Below are 19,622 nucleotides of genomic sequence, written 5' to 3'. Positions count from 1 at the left end.
TAATCGTTAAGGTCCCTTCCAACTCAAACTATTCTGTGATATTGATGACAGGAGATTAAACAAATGTGTAATACTATTATCACAACATAGATATTGAACTTCTAGTAAGTGTCCAGTAAAAAAAAACAAACCACAAAACCTGACTGATGTTTCAAATAAAAAATATGTAGAAAATGAAAGTATCATAACTTTTTATAGTTTCATATTTTTTACCCAGTGGATAAAATTGTTTGATGTATGATTTGATTTAACAAAGAATTTTTTTACAAGTTTTATTTGTTCTTGGCAAAATAAGTGGCAGCTGTCTAAACCAAGAAAAAGGCAAAATGGAGGCTTTAAGAAGGGAATGAAACATCAGTGAGGAACCATTTTAGTGAGCATATTGTTCATATTCATTTTGTTAAGTAAAATACTGTGACTGACTAAACAAGGATACATTGGTGTTCTTGAAATGCATGTGTTACAAGGTGATTCACAAAGAATCAGCCTGCTCCAAATGAAGTACAAGGCATCTTTAGTTATTCAAAACTATTATCTATTGGACCTTGATGCATGAAAGTATCTCTAAAGTCCATGTGCACAGTTGTGTAGAAATTTGTGCAGTGTATCTCTTAGATATCATTAAACTGGGAAACATTGTGTGCACTGTAAACAACGTGATTTCAAGGCATACAATGATAGGACTTCATTTGGCTCTTTGAATGATATAGTTTTGTGAAATGAAATGTATTACAGAGGGAAGATGAAAAGAAAAATAGTAGTATAATAGTGAATGCAAACTTAAATGGACAGGAGTCCATCAACACAAGGATGGCAACCCCTAGAACACAAAATACTTCTCTTTATAATCCTTTGTGAACAGGACTATCTCTAGGATCCTCAATATTGCAGTTTTTGATCTTTGATTGTAGGTAGGGGAAGGCAAAATGTAGGACATTGGAAAAGGTTAGAAAAAATATTTGAACAGGAGATAAAATGATGACAAAGAGTAAAACCACTGAATAATTCAACTCAAAAGGAAAAAGCATAATGAGAAGGAAATTTTAGAAAGAAGAAATGAAAGACAAATAATGTTAGATATTCTTGTCCTCTCTCCCTTTTTGGGGATTCCTAGTTCATATTTAGGTTATGAACTGAAAGACATTGCCAAGATAACACTAGAAATGCATGTAGATCTAGGGCATCTCAGACCTTTATTTTTTCTTAGGAAAGCAACATATGATGTAACTGGATAATATTTTAAAAGAATAATGTTGTTACTAACAACTTTGTCACAAGCAATTGTGATTTTTTTATTAATATTCTCTGTACTGCATAATTATCTCAAGAACAGCATGAAACAGAACCGTTAATATTGATGCAAACCCTCTGAATATTTTTTAGGTACAACTGAAGTAGTACTCTACATACATTTGGGAAGGTCAGAAGTAATGCTGAAGGTGTCACATTAAGAAATTCCTCTTTTCATTTTTTTCCTTTTTCTTCCCATTTCCTTTTTCATGTTTAATTCAAGTAATATCGTAAAGAAGCTACTCTTGTGTTGTCATTAAGCTGTTGCTTCTAAGACTACAAAATGTGAAAACAAAAATGAAAACCAATAATGAACTAGGCCACAGTTTTCAAGCTGATGATGGGCAGAGTCCCCTGCTAATGCAGAAGCAGCCCTATAGACTTAGAGGATTTTCCCCTGTGTTTACCCTGTTTTTCTTTTTTGTGCTCCACTTGGAAGTTTTCTGAAAGAGAATATGATTACTCATATTAGGTACATCTTGAAAAATAAACTACTTGAAGCAAAGAAATATCTTGGCAGTTTTAAGTTATCATACTAAATTAGTTGAGATTTTTATCATATTGTAAATCAAATTCTAAAACTATTTTTCTAAAACTATGGGGGGTTTTTTTTGCAATTTTTAGTCTGAGAGAATTTTTAAATATTACTTTAATGATATTTCATTCCCTGCTTACTTATGCTTGGGAATCACAAGAAAAAAAAATGTTGTTTATTTATATTATCATCTGCTTTTCTTTATAGCTACAAATATAATATGTTGAAAATGCAAGATACATAGAAGTATCTACAATCCACTCAGCCTTGATTAGTTATGTGTATGAACATGAGAATGTCTTGTCTTTTCTGAGTTCTTTTCTTTTAAATATTATATAAACAACTCATTTTTAATTAAGATTGTTTTCTCACCTTGTTCATGAAGTGATTAGAAACTGTATAATTGCAAGTATAAGTATCTCAGATGGCCTTCTGAGTAAGCTTGGAACACAAAAAAAAAATGTACTCTTTTGCTTTGCCATTTCTGTATGAAGGGGTGAAATGTGAAGTGAAACTACAAGCAACATATTCATTTTGAATATTGCTTTTGTAGCACCATAAACTGTAAGACCATGAGAGGCAATGTCTCGCAGGGTTCCTGCATCTTACCCTCATGCAAGTCTGTAGGACTTGCAAGGATAGAGGGGGAATGAACAGGGAGTTATAGGTGTTGACAGGTTTTAGATAACTGAATGTAAGTTGTGAAAAGCACCTTTGTGGTTCCTAGGTCTGGGATGAGAGTGGGAAAACATGACTTTCAGCAGAACATTTAAACCCACTTTTGTCTACTTCATACAAAAGTACTTTTTTAAAAAATCTAAATGTCTTTATGGATTGCTGCATTTTGTGCAGTACCCAGTATCAGAAAAAATCTGCTTTTTCTTAGGTCATAGAATCTGGACAAACTTCATCAGCACATGGGTTTCCATTTACATGTGAAAAGTGTCAAATGCATAGAGTATCTGGAAAAAAAGAATCTTAAATTGGATTCTTTGTGGTGATCTGATATCCATATGGCCAGAAACCTTCTCTCATGTTCTTCTGGAAGTTTACACTTCTTCCTACACATCATGTGTGAAGTTCCCATTTCAGCATTAGAGATCATAAATTCCAAGATCATCTCTGCCACTGTGCTAGCTATTTTCTTCTTTTACTTTGTCAGTAAGGCTTATTGCTTAATATGTCACAGAATACATCAGAAAATTCCCTTGGTTAATTCTGTATCGATTTAAATAAATATGGAAATCATGTAAAATTTTTGTTGTTGCAGTTTGTTTGGGGAGGGAGAAAAACTTATTTAAGATGCTGTGAGTGCAGGAAAAAGGCTCAGAGTATTTCAATTGGCTTTTGGTTAGCATTTCACTTTATAGTATACTGGCTGGTGAATATACTATCATTTAGAAAAGCTGATGCAGAGACAACCTGTAATTTCTACAAATTTTCATTCCAAAAATGGAGTTCAGGAACAAGGATTTCCCTTCTTTGTTCTCCTTGCCTTCATCTTTTATTCAAAATGAACAATCCTGCTGTGTATATGTAGAAATTTGTTCTAAGTGGTTTTTTTTCTGTAAGTGGTATGGATCTTAAGTTCATATAGGTAAATGCAATAGCATAATTGGTTCAGCTGCCTCACTGCAAATGAATAATTTTTCCTTAGACTATGATTTATTGTTATGATTTACCTGTGTAATGCTCCCTACTGCATAATGCAAAGGCTCTAGTGCTGAAATTAATGTGAAATACAGTGAATATGTACAAAACCTAGATATTCATTTTGAGCTGAACATTTCCAAAACTGAAGTGTGTACTGGAAAGATCAATTTTCATCCTCAAAATAATAGAGAATTTATTTGCTCTTAGACAAACTACCAGACCCTTACTGCTATTAATTCCTAATAGAGAATCATCTACGTGAAAATAACAACCAAAGGTTGGACTAGGTGTTACTGTTTTAATGTAAATAATAGAAAGACACGAAAAAATTGATACCTCAAAATAAGAGACTTTTATAGGTCTTTTCTGGGTCTTTGAAGATCTTGCAGTTTCTGCTACAATGATATTTTAAAATTTTACATGTTCCAAAGGCAAAGCATAGTGTTCTGGCATATTTTGGTTTGGCAGAACGTAGAAAAAACAGTTTTTACTGAGTGGTACAAAAGACAGGAATAATTTTGAGGGAGTTCTCTTCTATAACAACCTGAAAGAAAACTACACAGAAAGAATAGGAACAATAAGCTTAGTCTCAACATTGCAGACCTCTGTCTTCAGCTACGACTCATGTCCAGGACTGTGAATAAATGTCACAAGAGCTGTGCCTCAGGTTATACTGGTGTTAGTGTTCAAGCTGTCTGTTTAAAATTTGTGCAGGAGCTGGGATAGGTCATGCATCTGACTTCTGCAATTTAATGAACTGGTAGCTGGAACTGAGATGTGATCATGTTAGAAAAAGTTAACTTCAAGTGTGGTTTAATTTGTGAACTTTCAATCATAACCTAATCCTGAAGATCGAAGGGACTATATATATTTATTTATAAAAAGTATGAGTAGTAGTTGTGCTCATCTTTTATGTTTGTGGAAATTGTATCCTGCCAGATTTAACCAGTTTAGGAACACAATGTTAACATGTAGATTTTACTAGCTTGCTCTATTTATATTTTGCATTTTGGAAGAGAAAAGAAGCATATAATGTTGATCTGGAGTATGATATGCTAAAATATTTAGCTTCTTCCAGAAAAGGTAGATTCAGCATTTTACTTGAGAGCTTTTGGAAGTAAATAGGACTTGCACACACTTCTGGAGGCTGTGAAATCTACCATAAATATGAATCTCAGTATAGATTGTTAACGTTTTTCAGCTTCTGCTTATTTTACAAGTAAACATTTGCAAGTGATTTTACACTTCCCCGCTTCTACATTTTGAGGAATTCAAGGAAAAAATTCTCATGCTCTACTGATGATTAAAAATATCAAAATATGTATTTCCTTATTTATAATGATTAACTTTTTTGAACTGCCATACAGCGTTAAGATATAAATTACAGATTGTGTTGGTTTTAAAGATGACATAAGGTAGCTAGAGATATGATAGGTTTTTAATTATAAATGATGTAGAAAATATATCCTGATACATCTAGTAAAACTTGAAAAATGGTCCATCTTGATTATGTTTTAGTGCAGGAGTTTTTGTTCTCTAAGTAGAAACAATGTATATGATACTTTTCCTTTGAGGTCTAGTTTCGCGCCAACACCCCCAAAAAACCCCAAAACCAAAAACCCATAAGGGAATGGATTATCCAACTTCTTGCATCTGGAGACAAACCTGTTATTTAATGGAATCAGAAGTACTTTGAACTCTTTGCTTTCTTGACATTACTTATTTGTGCTGATAGATGATCAGGACTGCAAACACTACATTTTTTAAATTGTAAAATGCTTCATATACTATTAAATAAACGTGTGTATACCTTTGGGGATGTAGAAGTAAATTTATTTACAGGTTTTATTTATTAATTGATATGCAGGATAATACTGTCATGATCTGTGGCAGACAAGAATACAAGAGGAGAAAAGAGGCTGTAGATATGCACTGAAAGGTGTTTGTTACAGCAACATGAGATGTCTTTCTGTCTACTCACCTTTGGATTTTTTATTTAGAATTCAGGAGAGAGCATAAACTTTCAACACTTTCCATCTGGCCAGTATGTGATGAAACGTTTTGTCTCATGCTTGACATTTTTATGAATACGTGTATGTGTTTGGTATTTTTCAGGAGCTTCAGGATGGCATTGGGCGACAGCAAACTGTTGTTAAATCATTGAATGTAACTGGTGAAGAGATTATTGAGCAGTCATCAACAGCAGATGCTAAGGTGCTGAAGGAACAACTGGAAAGTTTGAATACCCGGTGGCAGGAGATCTGCCGACAGCTGGTAGAGAAAAAAAAGAGGTAGGTTAAAAGAGCAAAATCATTGTGAAAATATTTTCAGTTATTTTAGGTTTACGTCTGGCTTAGATGTTCAAAGGAACTCTCAACTTCTAGAATTTCTATATTCCTACTGATTTACCAATAACTAAATTTCACATCCACTGTCATTTGTTTATTTTTTTTCTACCTACTCCTACATACTCCATGTTTTTATAATTCCACATCTCATGTTTAAAAAATCCAAACAAGCATATATAATTGCTTGATTAAAAGTAGAATAGATTGCAGCGTCATTTACAGAATTTACAGTTGATTTATCATCTTTCTATTTGATAGTATGTCATGAAAATGTATCTCTGTAGTAGTAATAATGCCTTAGCTAATTGATACAGTTAATCCTAATCTAATTCACTCCTCATCAATAGTGCCATTAACATCTGCATTTCATAGGTTGGATAAAAAGAAAGGACTGGATGATTTAATGCTATTTGTAATCACTTTCAGATCTATTTGTTTTCCTCATGCAGTTGCAGAAAGCTAATGCTTGAGTTACAGATAATACAGAAATTATTTGTCTTATTCTTAAATAAAGAATTTTTTTTTCTCTCCTTTTGCTCTGGTTGGCTTGCTGACTGGTTGGAACAATAGCTTGTGTAAACTTGAGGACTACTATCACAGAGACCTCAGTCATTGAACTCGAATGAATGCTTTGCTTTAGAAGGAGTATAGACCATGTTGTTGTGTTAAATTGCTATAAATGCTTTTTACATACTGTAGGGAGACCTATGTGCATCAGGATGAAGGGGTTTGCACTTTAATTCATCTCTTGATCTTCCTGGATGCATCAGAATCAGGGAATGTTTTTTGCTCTCAGAACTTGGAAAAATGTCCCACCCTCAGTCTAGCTGCTGCCTCCAGTATATGTGGGGTTTTTTTTGTTCTTCATTGTTTCATTCACAGACTGAATTTTCAATAGAAAGAAACTTAGTTGACAGGAATATATGGTACATTCTCGATAGGTCTCAATTATTGATGGTCCTAAGCATTAAAAGACTATGCTTATGTACTGTACAGCCTTTATGTAGCCTTGGTGTCATGAGATTTTCATCTCTCATGCTTTAACATGTTCTTTTTGTTCATTAGTTGTCCTAATTTAATTTAGAGTATGGTCAAGTTCTCCTTTTTTATGACTTGAATCCCGTGTCTGCTGAAGTGCCTTGATTCTTCTTGAAGAACAAAGCATGGGGCAAACAAGAAAAGCTGAAGGAAGTGATCTCTGCTTTCAGTCCAAAAGAGCTAGTATAGTTAAGACATTTTCCATTGCATATGTTTATACTATGACAAATAATATAATATATACATATAATATAAATTACATTAGATCTGGGTGAATTAAAATATTTTGACTCCTCTATTTCAGAATAGCTTTAATACACTGTTTTCTAGATAAACTCCTAAACCTGTATGCATAAATTTTGGATCACTTATGTTTTGATAGTTCTTTAATATTTCTTTATATTTCCTAAAAATTAAAATGTTCACAGTTAGAAGAATTTAATTGTTATGAAGGAGACTCTAAGATTTTTATTTAAGTCCAATTGAGAAAATGGAACCACATTTTAAAACTATGGTGGAAGAAGATGATGCTGAAAGGAGAGCTGACTGGGTAATTTTAACTTAATAATTTCAAAGAAAAATAAAATAGATACTCCCTGTTAGAACTGTTTCAGAACTTCTGAAAATTGTAACAGAATACTGATTCTAAATTTTAAAATAGATTTATGTTTCATTTTTTGTAGCCAATAGTTTGTTCTCTGCTTTGAAACCTGACTCTTAGTAGCTCAGAGGAGGAGTGATCATTTAAAATTTTGTTTTCTATTAATTTTTTGGCTCAGCAGCTCTCAAGATAAAAGAAGTGGGAAAGAATTAGCAATTGAATGGATTCCAGAAATGAAATCTGACAGTGATTTCAAATTCATGTGTAATGTTGCTAAGCATTATTTAAATGTCAAGGAAATTTTATGTGTTGTAAAATCTATTTTGCTATTGCTTACCAAGATGGAAAAAAATTATTATGATAGTCCTGCCGAGTTTACAGATGAGGCATAGACACTTCATTTTGGACATATTTCTCAAGCCAAATTCAAACATACTCATCAATTGAGGGTGGTGGGATGCTATGTATGTGGAGCTTACAGAAGCCAAGGTAAATATTTTTGTAAGGTGTATGAATGTCAGAGATTAGTTGGAGAAAGGAAGGTTATGGTGACATTTCCAAGGAAGCCCATGATGTTAAACTTCCTCAGGTAAACAAATGCTGAGCTGATAGTTGGAAACTCCAAAATTGAGCAGATGGGCAACAAGTGGCATATGATCTTCATCATAGACAAATGTGAGGTAATGAATACTTCAGAGAAATAGCCTCTACCATTCCTTCATGATGCAGATCTTACAAATGGCAGTTACAACTCAAGAAAGTGATCCTGGCAGTATCACTGACAGTATTTGTAGGCTTAATATGGACAGGTAGGAAAAAAAAGCCATAGCATTTTAGTCAGCATCAGTAAGGGTATTGAGAACAAAACAAAACAAAATTTTCTTGCTGCCATTGAGCTCATGTTGAGTACTACCTGCAGATCAACTCTCTGCATGTCAAAGGATATGATGGGCTTAGAGAAATTATAGACGGAGGAAGACAACTAAAAGAAGCCAGGGTTTGGAGCAGCTGTGTTGGGAGGAGACACTAAGAAAACTGGGAATCTTCAATCTGGAGAGAAATCTCAGTAGAAATATGACTGAGGTTTACAAAGTCAAAGTGGTGGGTAAACTGAATGTGGAACATGTTATTCACCTAATTCCTCAATATTGGAAATCTTTTGAAACTATAAGAGATAGTAACATAAATTTTAATATTACTTTTTACATTATAGTTACTAAATGTCTGACATTTGCTGGCCACAGAAGGTTGTGGAGGAAAATACTGTGGCTCAGCCCCATTAAAAACCAAGTCTAATGACAGTTAGCAGTGTTCGTAGCAATCTGTTGGGCACTTTTCATGTTCTGATGTCCTGATAATACTTTGGCAGGGGGGAGGCACTGTAGATATTCTATAGAATTACTTTGTCAGTTTCTCTGAGGATACTCTCTCCTACTATTTATCCTGTATGAGAATACAATATCATCACTACATTGATCAAGAACACTATAAATTAAAACTATTTACTGTAACAGTCATGATCTCTGTGATTGGTTGACTTGAAAGAGAAAGATTGATACATGGCATAATTTTGAGATTTCCAACAAGTTAATGCAGTTTTCATAAATAAGTTGGAATAAATATCAAACTACCTGCATAGTAAGAACTATGAACCAGATAGAAGCCATTGCATTCTATAAATAACTGAAACTGATCACAGGTTCACTAGACACTAATATTATTCTTAGTGGTAGACTGACAGATTTAATGAATTGGAATTAGTTGGACCTTAAGAGGACAACTTCATTTAAAACAGACAATGTGGTGGTTTGACCACATACTAAATCTCAAAACAACTTGAGGGACCTATATTGCCTTTCAGTAAAAAAAAAAGCTGTTTTTTAAGTTTTAAAAGGTCAAGAACTGATCCGAAGCAAAGCACAGACTTAAAATTAGTTTTCAATATCTTTTCTTTAGTACTAAAGATCAAGAAATTATCCTTGAGTTTGCGTGGGATGTTATCTTTCCTTTTCCTTTATCAAAGAATTTCAGAGCTGTAGAAGTTTGAATTCGGTGTTTAATGTTTCTGTATCTTGCAGTTTAATCCATCCAGCTAAGAATTAGTGGATAATGTAATTTTAGCATATCTAGTCATTTTATCTAATTGCAAACTTTGGAGTAGATTAGGCAATTGAATAAAGTGAAACTTGATTTAAAGTCTGATGCACTGATAGTTAGCAAATTGGGAATTGAATTGAGTTTTTGTTAGAATTTTACCACAAGTGACATATTTTGGAGAAGTTTCAGTTTGTACTCTAGAAGTTTTATGCTGAAAAGAGACTTTGGAGACAAGGAAGTTTCAATGGCCCCTTGAACAGATGTTACTAACCCCAGACAAAAGAAATTTCATGATAGTTAAGTCAATAAATATATTGTTTCTTTTCAATATAAAATTACTTATGTATTGAATTTTCTGAATTTTCTTTTATCAAGTGTTCAGATTACTTACAGTAAAAAAGAAAGGAATCACATGGTATAAATTTGTATTATACTTACAAGTATTGTAGCTAAACTTTATACTCTTTAGTATAAAGTTCTAAAGTTTAAGATTTTGTGACTCTGTGATCTTTTTTAATTTCAAATATTTTATTTAAAGTTCCTTGCTCAAGTGAAACATATTTGAACTTTTATTTTTAGGAAAAAAAAATTCATTCTCTCTTAGTAAATATTTTTTGTAAATTGTTAGGTTACTGTTATGACAGCTTCTTAAGTTCTTAGTAGCAGCTACTAAATGCACTTATTCCTAATCTTAGAAATACTATAAATAAAAAATCAACAGCTGAATGTTAAAAAAAAAAAAAAGGCACCAAAACAGTATTGGATGTGCAAGTGGGTATATGAGTCATCACAGCAGATCTGTCCTACTTGCATATTTTCTATCTCTAGCTGACACTTCCCAAATAAGTCCAACATCCTTTGTGTGCAGTTACAAACTGTAAACTCCCGATGTGTTTCACAAACTGTTTACGGGTTACTATGGAATTGGTGTCACATTATTGACTATCGAGAAAATATATGAGCTGCAATCTGCATTTTCTACAAACCATAAATGAAAATCTAAGCTTATTTGAAATATTCCATGAATGTTTATTTAATAGTTGACCATTATAACTACGGATTGTCGATAGTAAAAAAATGATCTGCCCAGAATTATTTTGTAGACTACCATGACAATTTCTTTGTGATTCACTTTAATACTGCTAGTAAAACTAACTCTTAATCTGTGAAATACCATATATATATATACACAGAGTGATATTAGAAAACAAAAAGTGTTAATTTCATTAAGTACTTAAATACTGAATATTAATATATTTGCTTCCAGAACTATAAAAAATTCATATAAACAATGTGGAGTCATTATGGATTTAAAAATGCAAACAGAAAGTTGCCATATTTTAGAACAGAAAACACAATGTCCCTGAGATTAGCAGTCACATAGAAGAGAAAAAGTTACATATGAAATTCTGTACTTCTCTGCTATAGTTTGCAAATTTTCCATTGAACAAGATGAGTTACATTTCAGTATTAGTGAAATAAACCATGTACTGAGAGAGAGGCAGTTTTAAAAATTTAGGCTTGTTTATCAGGATATGTATAAAACAGCCTACAGATCTGTGCTGAAGATGTATCTGCTTGCTTCCATAGGATCAGCTGCTGAAATGACATCTTGTTCCCCAGTCACCTCCTTATCTAGCAAGATGTCCTCCTAACTGCTTTTTCAAGTACTGCTCTGTCCACATCTGAGTCAAGTGATGTCTCACGCTCCTTATTCTAGTTTGCTTGGGCTCAGATTTGGAAGCCCGTACTCCCTTAATAACAATTTACTGTTGATTTATCATTGCCACCATAAATTTAAACACCTAGAAATCTCAGGTATCTGTTGTTCCAAACATATTTATAGTGATAGAAATCAACTTCTTCAAAAAGTGCAACCGGTCATTAAACTAAAACTTTTTATCTGATTATCTGGTTCAGCTGATAGAGTACTTTATTTTAATGGCTTGCATAGTATGATGTGTGTCATACAGGATGTTATTCATAATAGAAGTAATGCTCTAGCAGGCCAAGAACAAATTGTAAAGTCAATTATGAATTGCACCTGCAGTTCCCATTAATTGCAATGGACCTTTTAATCGCTATACTTCATACTGTTCCTGACTAGGTTAAGGAAATAGATCCTTATGGAGCTTTTCTCTTTGCATCTGAATTCTGAAACTTTTCTGTGTGCACACATACAGTTACACACATACATTTTTTTTAAAAGTAAATATCCCTAAAAGTGTTCTTGGAGAGTCTTAGGTTGAAAATATCTCACGTTGCTCAGGTAATAAAACTCAATCCCACTGATCAACATTTAAATTAGTTATCAAAGTAAAATATTTTCCTTCACGCCTAGGAAAAGTTTTAAATGTTTTAACGATTGCAGTTGAATTCATAAGGGTGATAAAATTGTCAGTGCACTTAGATGAAAAAGGAATTTTGCCAATTGCTATCTCTGCTAAGAGACAAGAAATCTTTTTGATTTCTCATTCAAAATACTATACAGCTCAATAATTTTGCTCTCGGGTGCATTGAGTCGAATGCTATGTCTTTTCTGTGCCAGAAATAATGTATTTACAGTTGTATCTTTCTCAGGTTTATCCTTAGGGTACCATCACAGAAAGCCTCCACTGAGCTATCCGCTTTACAAATGCATAGAAATTATAGGAAACCAAAACACTAAAACTGTTCCTGAGAGCTTAGGTTCTGGGGAATCTGGTCAGGTTGGGGAATAGCAGTTTTATTGTACGGTTCATGGTGAAATAATGGATGACTGATTCCCAGACTTCCATGTAATCAGGACAGAGGGAGACACTGCCTCAGAAAGATGTGAAGTTGTGCTACTGCTTTTAAAATTACAGTAGTTGTTTTTCTTCATTTTTTATAGTTTCAGTACTACAGATCTCAGCACAGATTAGGAACTACCTCAGTGTCACAAAAAGAAGTGTTTTTGTTAGCTGGTTTTAGATAACCTATTTTGACTTGAGAAGAGGGTATTTAACCTTTCAAGTAGACACACACAAGTACGTGGGTAATTATACAGCCAAAATGGGTAAATTTGTGTGCATCAGGAAGTTGCAGAATTTCTGACTGCATAATAAGATTCAAAGCTGTAGTATATAGACACATTTTCAGAAATCCTAGACAAACAAGAGTCATGCAGGTTTCCATAAGAAAATTTAATACAGAATTAGAAAAGTGGGGCTGTTAATTATCTTCTTTTGCTCTTTATGGTTATCATGGTTTAGGCCCAGGGACAAAAGACCACGAATAGACTCAAGTACCAAAGACTTGAAAATTGCCAAAGGGCAGGGAGGTCTTGTTTGTTACTTATGGTCCCAGACAAAACAGACAAACCTACTCGGCTTGGGTGTCATGGTTTCTGAAGACAACAGAAAATAATTTAATCCACCACCAACTAAAATATAACCATAAAACCACAAAACATAAGAAACAGAAAACAATGCAGAATGGTTCAATGATGAAGAGCACAAGCAGCCCTTTAAGACCACCTTCTCCCCACCTCTCCCCTCTTCCTGGGCTCAGAGCCCTGATTTCGGTGTCTTTTTCTCCTCCCCCACTGAACAGCTTGGGGCAGGGAATGGGGGTTTCAGTCAGTCTATTCCTGATGCCTTTGCCGTGTGTCTCTTCTCAGGGCTGGTGGATTCCACATCAGTCCTCCCTGCTCCTCTGTGGGGTAGAGCTGCTGTTTGCTCTCAGTCCTGCCATTGCCCTCTGTGGGTTGCAGGGGTACAGCCTGCATTCTCACCACTGATTTCAGAGGGGTCTTCTGGTCTGGTGCTCCTCCTTCCTTTCTCCTTCTCTGGCTGTGGGGTTCGTGTGGTCGCCTACATCTTGTACCAGTCTTATACCTCCTCTCAAGCACTTCAAATTCCCATCCTTAAACAGTGATGACAAAGGCTCCAGATTGGCCCAGCCAGGCTAGAGGTGGGTCTGAACCCAAGAGCTGGGGAAAAGTCCAAGAATTCTTTATCGGGTCTTCACTGCAGCCCCATCCCCTTGTTACCAAGCAAAAGCGGCTTTTCACTAAACCATGACTATGGTGTTCCCTTTTTGATGTATTCCCTTATATAAATGTGTGTGTATATACATATATATCTGCATTTATGTCTGTCTATATATGCATGTGTCTACTTATTTACATATAAAACCCCACATAAGTAGTTTTGGAGATTTTTTGGGGTTTTTTACGGTAAATATCTTCTCTTTTTCCTCTAAAGAACAATTTTGCACCAGTGACTTGTCTTTGTTTAGTCTCTCGGAAGTTACTGCAGATTAACTGGTTTATGAGCTTAAAAAAGAGCAGTAGTGGTCTCATATTCTAGTAAATATTACGAACAAAAGCAAACAAATCTGTTTGCTGATTTAGAAATCCATTCTAGATTAGCAACAAAAAGAAGACCTAAGGAGAATCTCCATCCTTTATTGGAAGGGGCAGGGAGAGAGGAACATAGAGACAAAGGATGAGGAAAAAGCTGAGGTACTTAATGCCTTCTTTGTCTCAGTCTTTAATAGTAAGACCACTTGTTCTCTGGATGCCTGGCCTCTGAGCTGCAAGACAGGGATGAGGAGAATAATGAAGCCGCCATAATCCCAGGGAAAGTCGTTAGCAACCTGCTACGCCACCCAGGCACACACAAGTCTATGGGGATGGATGGGATCCACTCAAAAATACTGCGCGAGCTGGTCGAAGTGCTCACCAAGCCACTTTCCATTATTTGTCAATGATCCTGGCTAACCAGGGAGGTGCCAGTTGACTGGAAGTTATCAGATATGATGCCCATCTATAAGAAGGACTGGAAGAAGGATCTGGGCAACTATAGGCCTATCAGCCTGACCTCAGTGCCAGAGAAGGTTCTGGAGCAGATGACACTAGATTGGGTGGGAGTGTTGATCTTTTTGAGAGTAGGAAGGCTCCTCAGAGAGACCTGGACATGCTGGATTGATGGGCTGAGACAAATTGTATGAAGTTCAACAAGGCCAAGTACCAGGTCCTGTACTTGGACCACAACAACCCCATGCCATGCTATAGACTTGGGAAAAAGTAGCTGGAAAGCTGTCCAGGGAAAAGGACCTGAGAAGACTGGTCTACAATCAGCTGAATGTGAGCCAGCAGTGTGCTCATATAGCCAAAAAGACCAATAGCATCCCAGTTTTGATCAGAAATGGTGCGGCCAGCAGGATCAGGGAAGTCATTTTCCTTCTGTACTTGGCACTGGTGAGGCCTCACCTTGAATCCTGAGTTCAGTTTTGGCTTCATGACTACAAGAGGCTGAGATGCTGGAGCATGTCCAAAGAAGGACAAAGAAGCTGGTGATGGGTTTAGAGCACTAGTCTTATGAAGTGCTGAGCTGGGGTTGTTTAGCCTGGAGAAGAGAAGGCTGAGGGGAGACAGTATTGCTCTCAACCATTGTCGGAAAGGAGATTGTGTCAAGGTGGGTATCAGTCTTTTCTCCCAAGTAATAAGTGATAGGACAAGAGAAATTTACCTCAAGTGTCACCAGGGGAAGTTGAGGATGGATATTAGGAAAAATGTCTTCACCAAAATGGTTGTCAAGCCTTGGAATGTGATGTCCAGGGAAGTGATGGAGACACTATCCCTGAAAGTATTTAAGGATATGTAGATGTGATACTGAGGGATATGGTTTGGTGATGGACTTGGACTTAGATTTATGGTTGTTCTCAGTGATCTAAAGAGTCTTTTCCAACCTAAGTGATTCTATGACCCTTGGCTGGTACAGTAGGCTTCTCCATTCTTTTTCTATCAGTACAGACATCTCAATCAGCACCTAAGAATGTCATCTACCTTGTTTCCACAGTGTCTTTCAATTTCTCAAACCTGATGACTAAATCTTATATATCTGTACTGTTGTAGCCTTGGAGTATGTGACTTCTCACTGGCTGACAAAAAATTGTCTGGTTTGAGGGCAGAGTTATTGCTTACCTAAAATTCCAACTACAATCCCTCTAAAATGCTTGATATAATAGCAAGCTGTGGATATATCCACCGAGCTAGGAAAAAAAGCATCCTCCATTTAAGCCTGTACTGCCTTTTACTAATCTCTACAAAAACTTTGTATTTTTATTATGACTGAATGATTTATAATTGGACATCATAACACACTAATACATTCTGCACTTTTTTTTTGGTATACATGCATTTTTTCATCCATAATCACTGCAATTCCATTTCCTGGAAACAGATTAAGAATGTTTATAATATCCAAACAGTTTTTCAAGACAAATTTAGTACTTTTTTTTCTGATCTAAATACACCAAAGTGACTCAGGAAATAAAATATCTACCACTTAATTGTAGTTGGAAATGTTTTAATATCCCATTAGTTATCGCTACTAAATGCTTAAATGAATTCTAAAGAAATCTTAAATTTGAAAATAAAGAGGGAAATGATGCTTCTTGTTTTAGAAATTAACAGAGAACATCTTTAAACTTTGATATGAAGAGAAATCCTGGAAAGTGTGAGGTACTTATTCATAATTATTTAGAAACATTAATGCATAGTGTTGCTTTTTAAGATTTTTCTTATCTAAGATAGTTATTGCATATTTTCTTGAAGTTGTTTTCTTGATTTTTTTAGCTACAAAAGAAATGAAAGCTTTAGGGCAGTAGCTGGAGATACTTTCAAAAGTGTTTGATTCTTGTAAGCTAAGTGAAAACACTTCTCTTTTTCAAGACTTCTGTAGTGATTTTTTCTTGCCTGGCTTTTGCCATCCTGGAAAGATTGTCACGTGCATGGAAACTACCATATTATTCAGATCTCCTTAAGTTGTGATGTGTTTAGTGCAGCCAGACTGTGAGATGTAGCAGCTCAACAATGAAGTCTGGTCAAAAGTGTTATCTTTGATACTTACTCTGTGTTCCTTCTGCTTTTTTGGAGAGGGATCTGTAGACCTAGCAGAGTGTTTATACGTCTAGTGTAGCAATTCTTATCCTGCAAGGATGTCTTGTTGAGGAAATGTAATAACAACAAATAAGATGGGAGGCAGGTAAAGCACTAGCAAAGGTTTTTCTTGTTTATATATCATGTAAAGTAATAACTGAGTGGTGTGCTACTGTTTTTATTTTACAATAGTTATCATTCCAACAGCATGACTCTTTCCCTCCTCAAAAAATCTTAATCTAGAATAGTACAATGAAGTCAAATGATTTTTTTGCTGTAAAATTAAATTTAATTCAGCTAGTATACTTATGTCACCCCCACTACTATAATTTTCACTAAAGCAGGCTTCTGCCGTATTCCACTCTAAGTAGGATGATGTTACTTAAAAGGAATTTTACTAATCTTATAATTTTTCTTTAATTTCCCTCTTACTTAAAGTTAAGGAAGCAGCTTTCTCTCCTTGTACATAATTATTTCAAATGCAGAAAACTTGGAGCCACTTGAATACTTTTATTTTCTGGACATTGCAGTGAGAGGAAAAAATATTTAGTGACTTAAAGTTAGATTTCTTAATAGAGGATGAAATGTTTTGGGGATTAGGATGTTCAAACTTCTCTAAGATACTGACTTGGAAATGTCTAAATTTCTTTTCTGCTTGAATGAAAGCTTTTAATTTTTAGTTTCTGAAATGTTTGGCAGACTTTATGAGTGTACATTTCTGCAAGTGTAGCTAGCAACAATTGTCAGTATTTCTTTTTGTTAGCTGATCTAAAGCTGACACATTATTGATTCTCTTTTGCCTGAAGCTTATTCATATAGTTTTCCTAAGGAGACATCTTTGCTTGTCAAACATCAGAAAACATAGTTTCATTTAAAAAAAAGGAAAAAAAAAGTAAGTAAATGATGATATAGTTTAAAATAGATGTCATTCCGTTTGACTTCTCAAAGTGTGCTATGGATTCCGGTCATCATGACAAGTATGGGAGACCAGGGAAAGTTAAAACTGTTTTCATTCTGCTTTAATACATTTTTGCATTCAGAAGTAATTTCTTAATAATTATGACCTTGATTCTCCACTGCACTTACACTCTTAAAATAGTAGCACAATCTCTTATTATATGCAATAAATGACCTAACCTCTTAAACTCAGATTAAATTAAAATAATTAATTAAAAAACTTTACAACTCTTCCTTTGATCTCAAGCAATCTTAATTAATTAATTAACAGCAACAAACCTCATTATTATTATTTAATATTTTATTATTAAAATTAGGCATTAATTATGAATTAATTAGTCTTTCCGTATAAGCAAGACTCGGTGTAACTTCAGTTGCAAGTGATTTATAGAAACCATAATTTTTCTCCTTCAGAAGAGATCCACCCATAATGTTAATCCCAACAGGCTCTCATTCTGCCAGTGCTTCTCTTTGCTGCCTTTGTAATTTTTCTCAGCATCTTTTGATAACTTTGGAAGCTTAGACCCAAAAGTTCAGATCTCCATATATTTATACAGTCATGGTGAAAGTAGTCATATTGGACTTCAGATACCTACAGTGTTTATGTCTGAGTTGGTAATCTGGATTTCCTTTAAGAAAGAAAAAGGATACATGGCAGAGTTCATCTCTTCCTACGGTAAACATCTAAGATGAATTCATATATCACACTCTAGAAATGCCAATTGACATTCAGTGAGCAGAAACTGAGTGATAAAATCAATAGCTAATCTGTAGATATAATCAGAATAGACATCTAAATTTAGACAAGATAAATTCTATCCTGTTCTTTCCTGTGGACTACAGACTTTTCCTATATTTTTCTGGATATTGACTGGAACGCTTTACACATAGTGTGGTGGCATGGTCACCAAAATCACTTTGCACAATAAGTCCAAGTGGATTTAAGTGTCAGTTTTCCAGATTAAGTTTGGTAAAATTTGGTGCTAGAATTCTTAATTTCTGACACTAAGCTTCCCTGTCATTAGATCACACAAAAATCTGATCTGAGTTATTAACAATTCTAATTTGGTGTGCTTATTTGTTCCTTACTATATGTAATCCAGAAGTTGAATTTAAGAACATTACAAGGTACGACTTGAGTTTTCTTATGAAATATATTTAAAGCCGTGTTAAAAGGATGGCTGATTTGATAATTTTGATACAACAAATCCATGGAACACTTTTAAAAATAATTACTATAAATTATAAGACTTCATTTCCCTTGGTCTTTCTTTTAGTACTTCAGCATAAAAAATAAATAAATGTATAGAAACATTAATTTCATATTTTTATTACAGGCTAGAAGAAGAAAAGAAGATTTTGTCAGAATTTCAAGAGGACTTGAACAAGTTGCTTTTATGGTTAGAGGAAGCAGACAGCATTATTCGTATTCCCCCTGAACCAGGGAATGAAGACCAGTTAAGAGACTGCCTTAGCAAAGTAAAGGTATGATGAGTTTTAGCTTTAATGTTCTCCTTACTTCTGCATTGAAGAAAATTAAATACTATTTTCAGAGAAGGGTACTGCCATCAAATACAACAGTTGTTTATCTTTTTGCATAAATCTAAGCAGTGGAATTTCACAAACTAGGTACAAATATATATTGATCATACTAAAATCCGAAAAGTAAATGGGAAATGAACTGAAAGGAAAATACATATCCTGTCACTATATAATTAATCATTACTTTTTTCATACTCATTTCTTAATTCAGAACTTGACTGTTTTATGTGTAAAAGATTTTTGTATAGGTGTCTTCTTAATCCTTTGTAACTTCTGACTTATGAAACGGTATTCAGAATTTCACAAGAGTATCTAGAATTGCATGCATAATTATAAATGTCCAGTGATTAAAATATCACAACAACGTTTTCTAGACTAAATATCTAGGTGAAAAAATTCTATTTTAAAAAAACAACATAATATTATATTTGTTTTTAAGGGCTAGAATAATTCATAAATATTTTTACACTAAGGTACTGCTAACAAATATATCCAGTAGACATTGTTTTGTTTAGTTTCTAAAATGCGTTGAACGGAATGTTCAAGAACATATTTAATAATTTGCACAGTGATAAATTAAACTGCAGTTGGAAAATGAATATTACTAATACAATAGCTGCATAAAAGTTTCCTGTTCTGTCCTGATGATAAGTT

The 19,622-nt window shown here is 34.3% G+C and overlaps 1 protein-coding gene across 9 annotated transcripts in view; it reads left to right on the top strand.

Moving 5' to 3' along the window:
- The window catches only part of DMD (dystrophin), a 1,219,670-nt gene that overhangs the window by 800,128 nt on the left and 399,920 nt on the right, over window positions 1-19,622 (top strand). For all 9 annotated transcript variants that reach the window (XM_061999893.1, XM_061999885.1, XM_061999868.1 and 6 more), the window contains 2 exons: window positions 5,594-5,769; window positions 18,764-18,911. In XM_061999893.1, the coding sequence (XP_061855877.1) occupies window positions 5,594-5,769; window positions 18,764-18,911 (324 nt within the window). The remainder of the gene's footprint in view (window positions 1-5,593; window positions 5,770-18,763; window positions 18,912-19,622) is intronic.

The sequence above is a fragment of the Colius striatus genome, chromosome 1 (assembly GCF_028858725.1).
Source record: "Colius striatus isolate bColStr4 chromosome 1, bColStr4.1.hap1, whole genome shotgun sequence".
Taxonomy (NCBI): Eukaryota; Metazoa; Chordata; class Aves; order Coliiformes; family Coliidae; genus Colius; species Colius striatus.
This window is presented reverse-complemented; position numbering and strand designations above follow the sequence as displayed.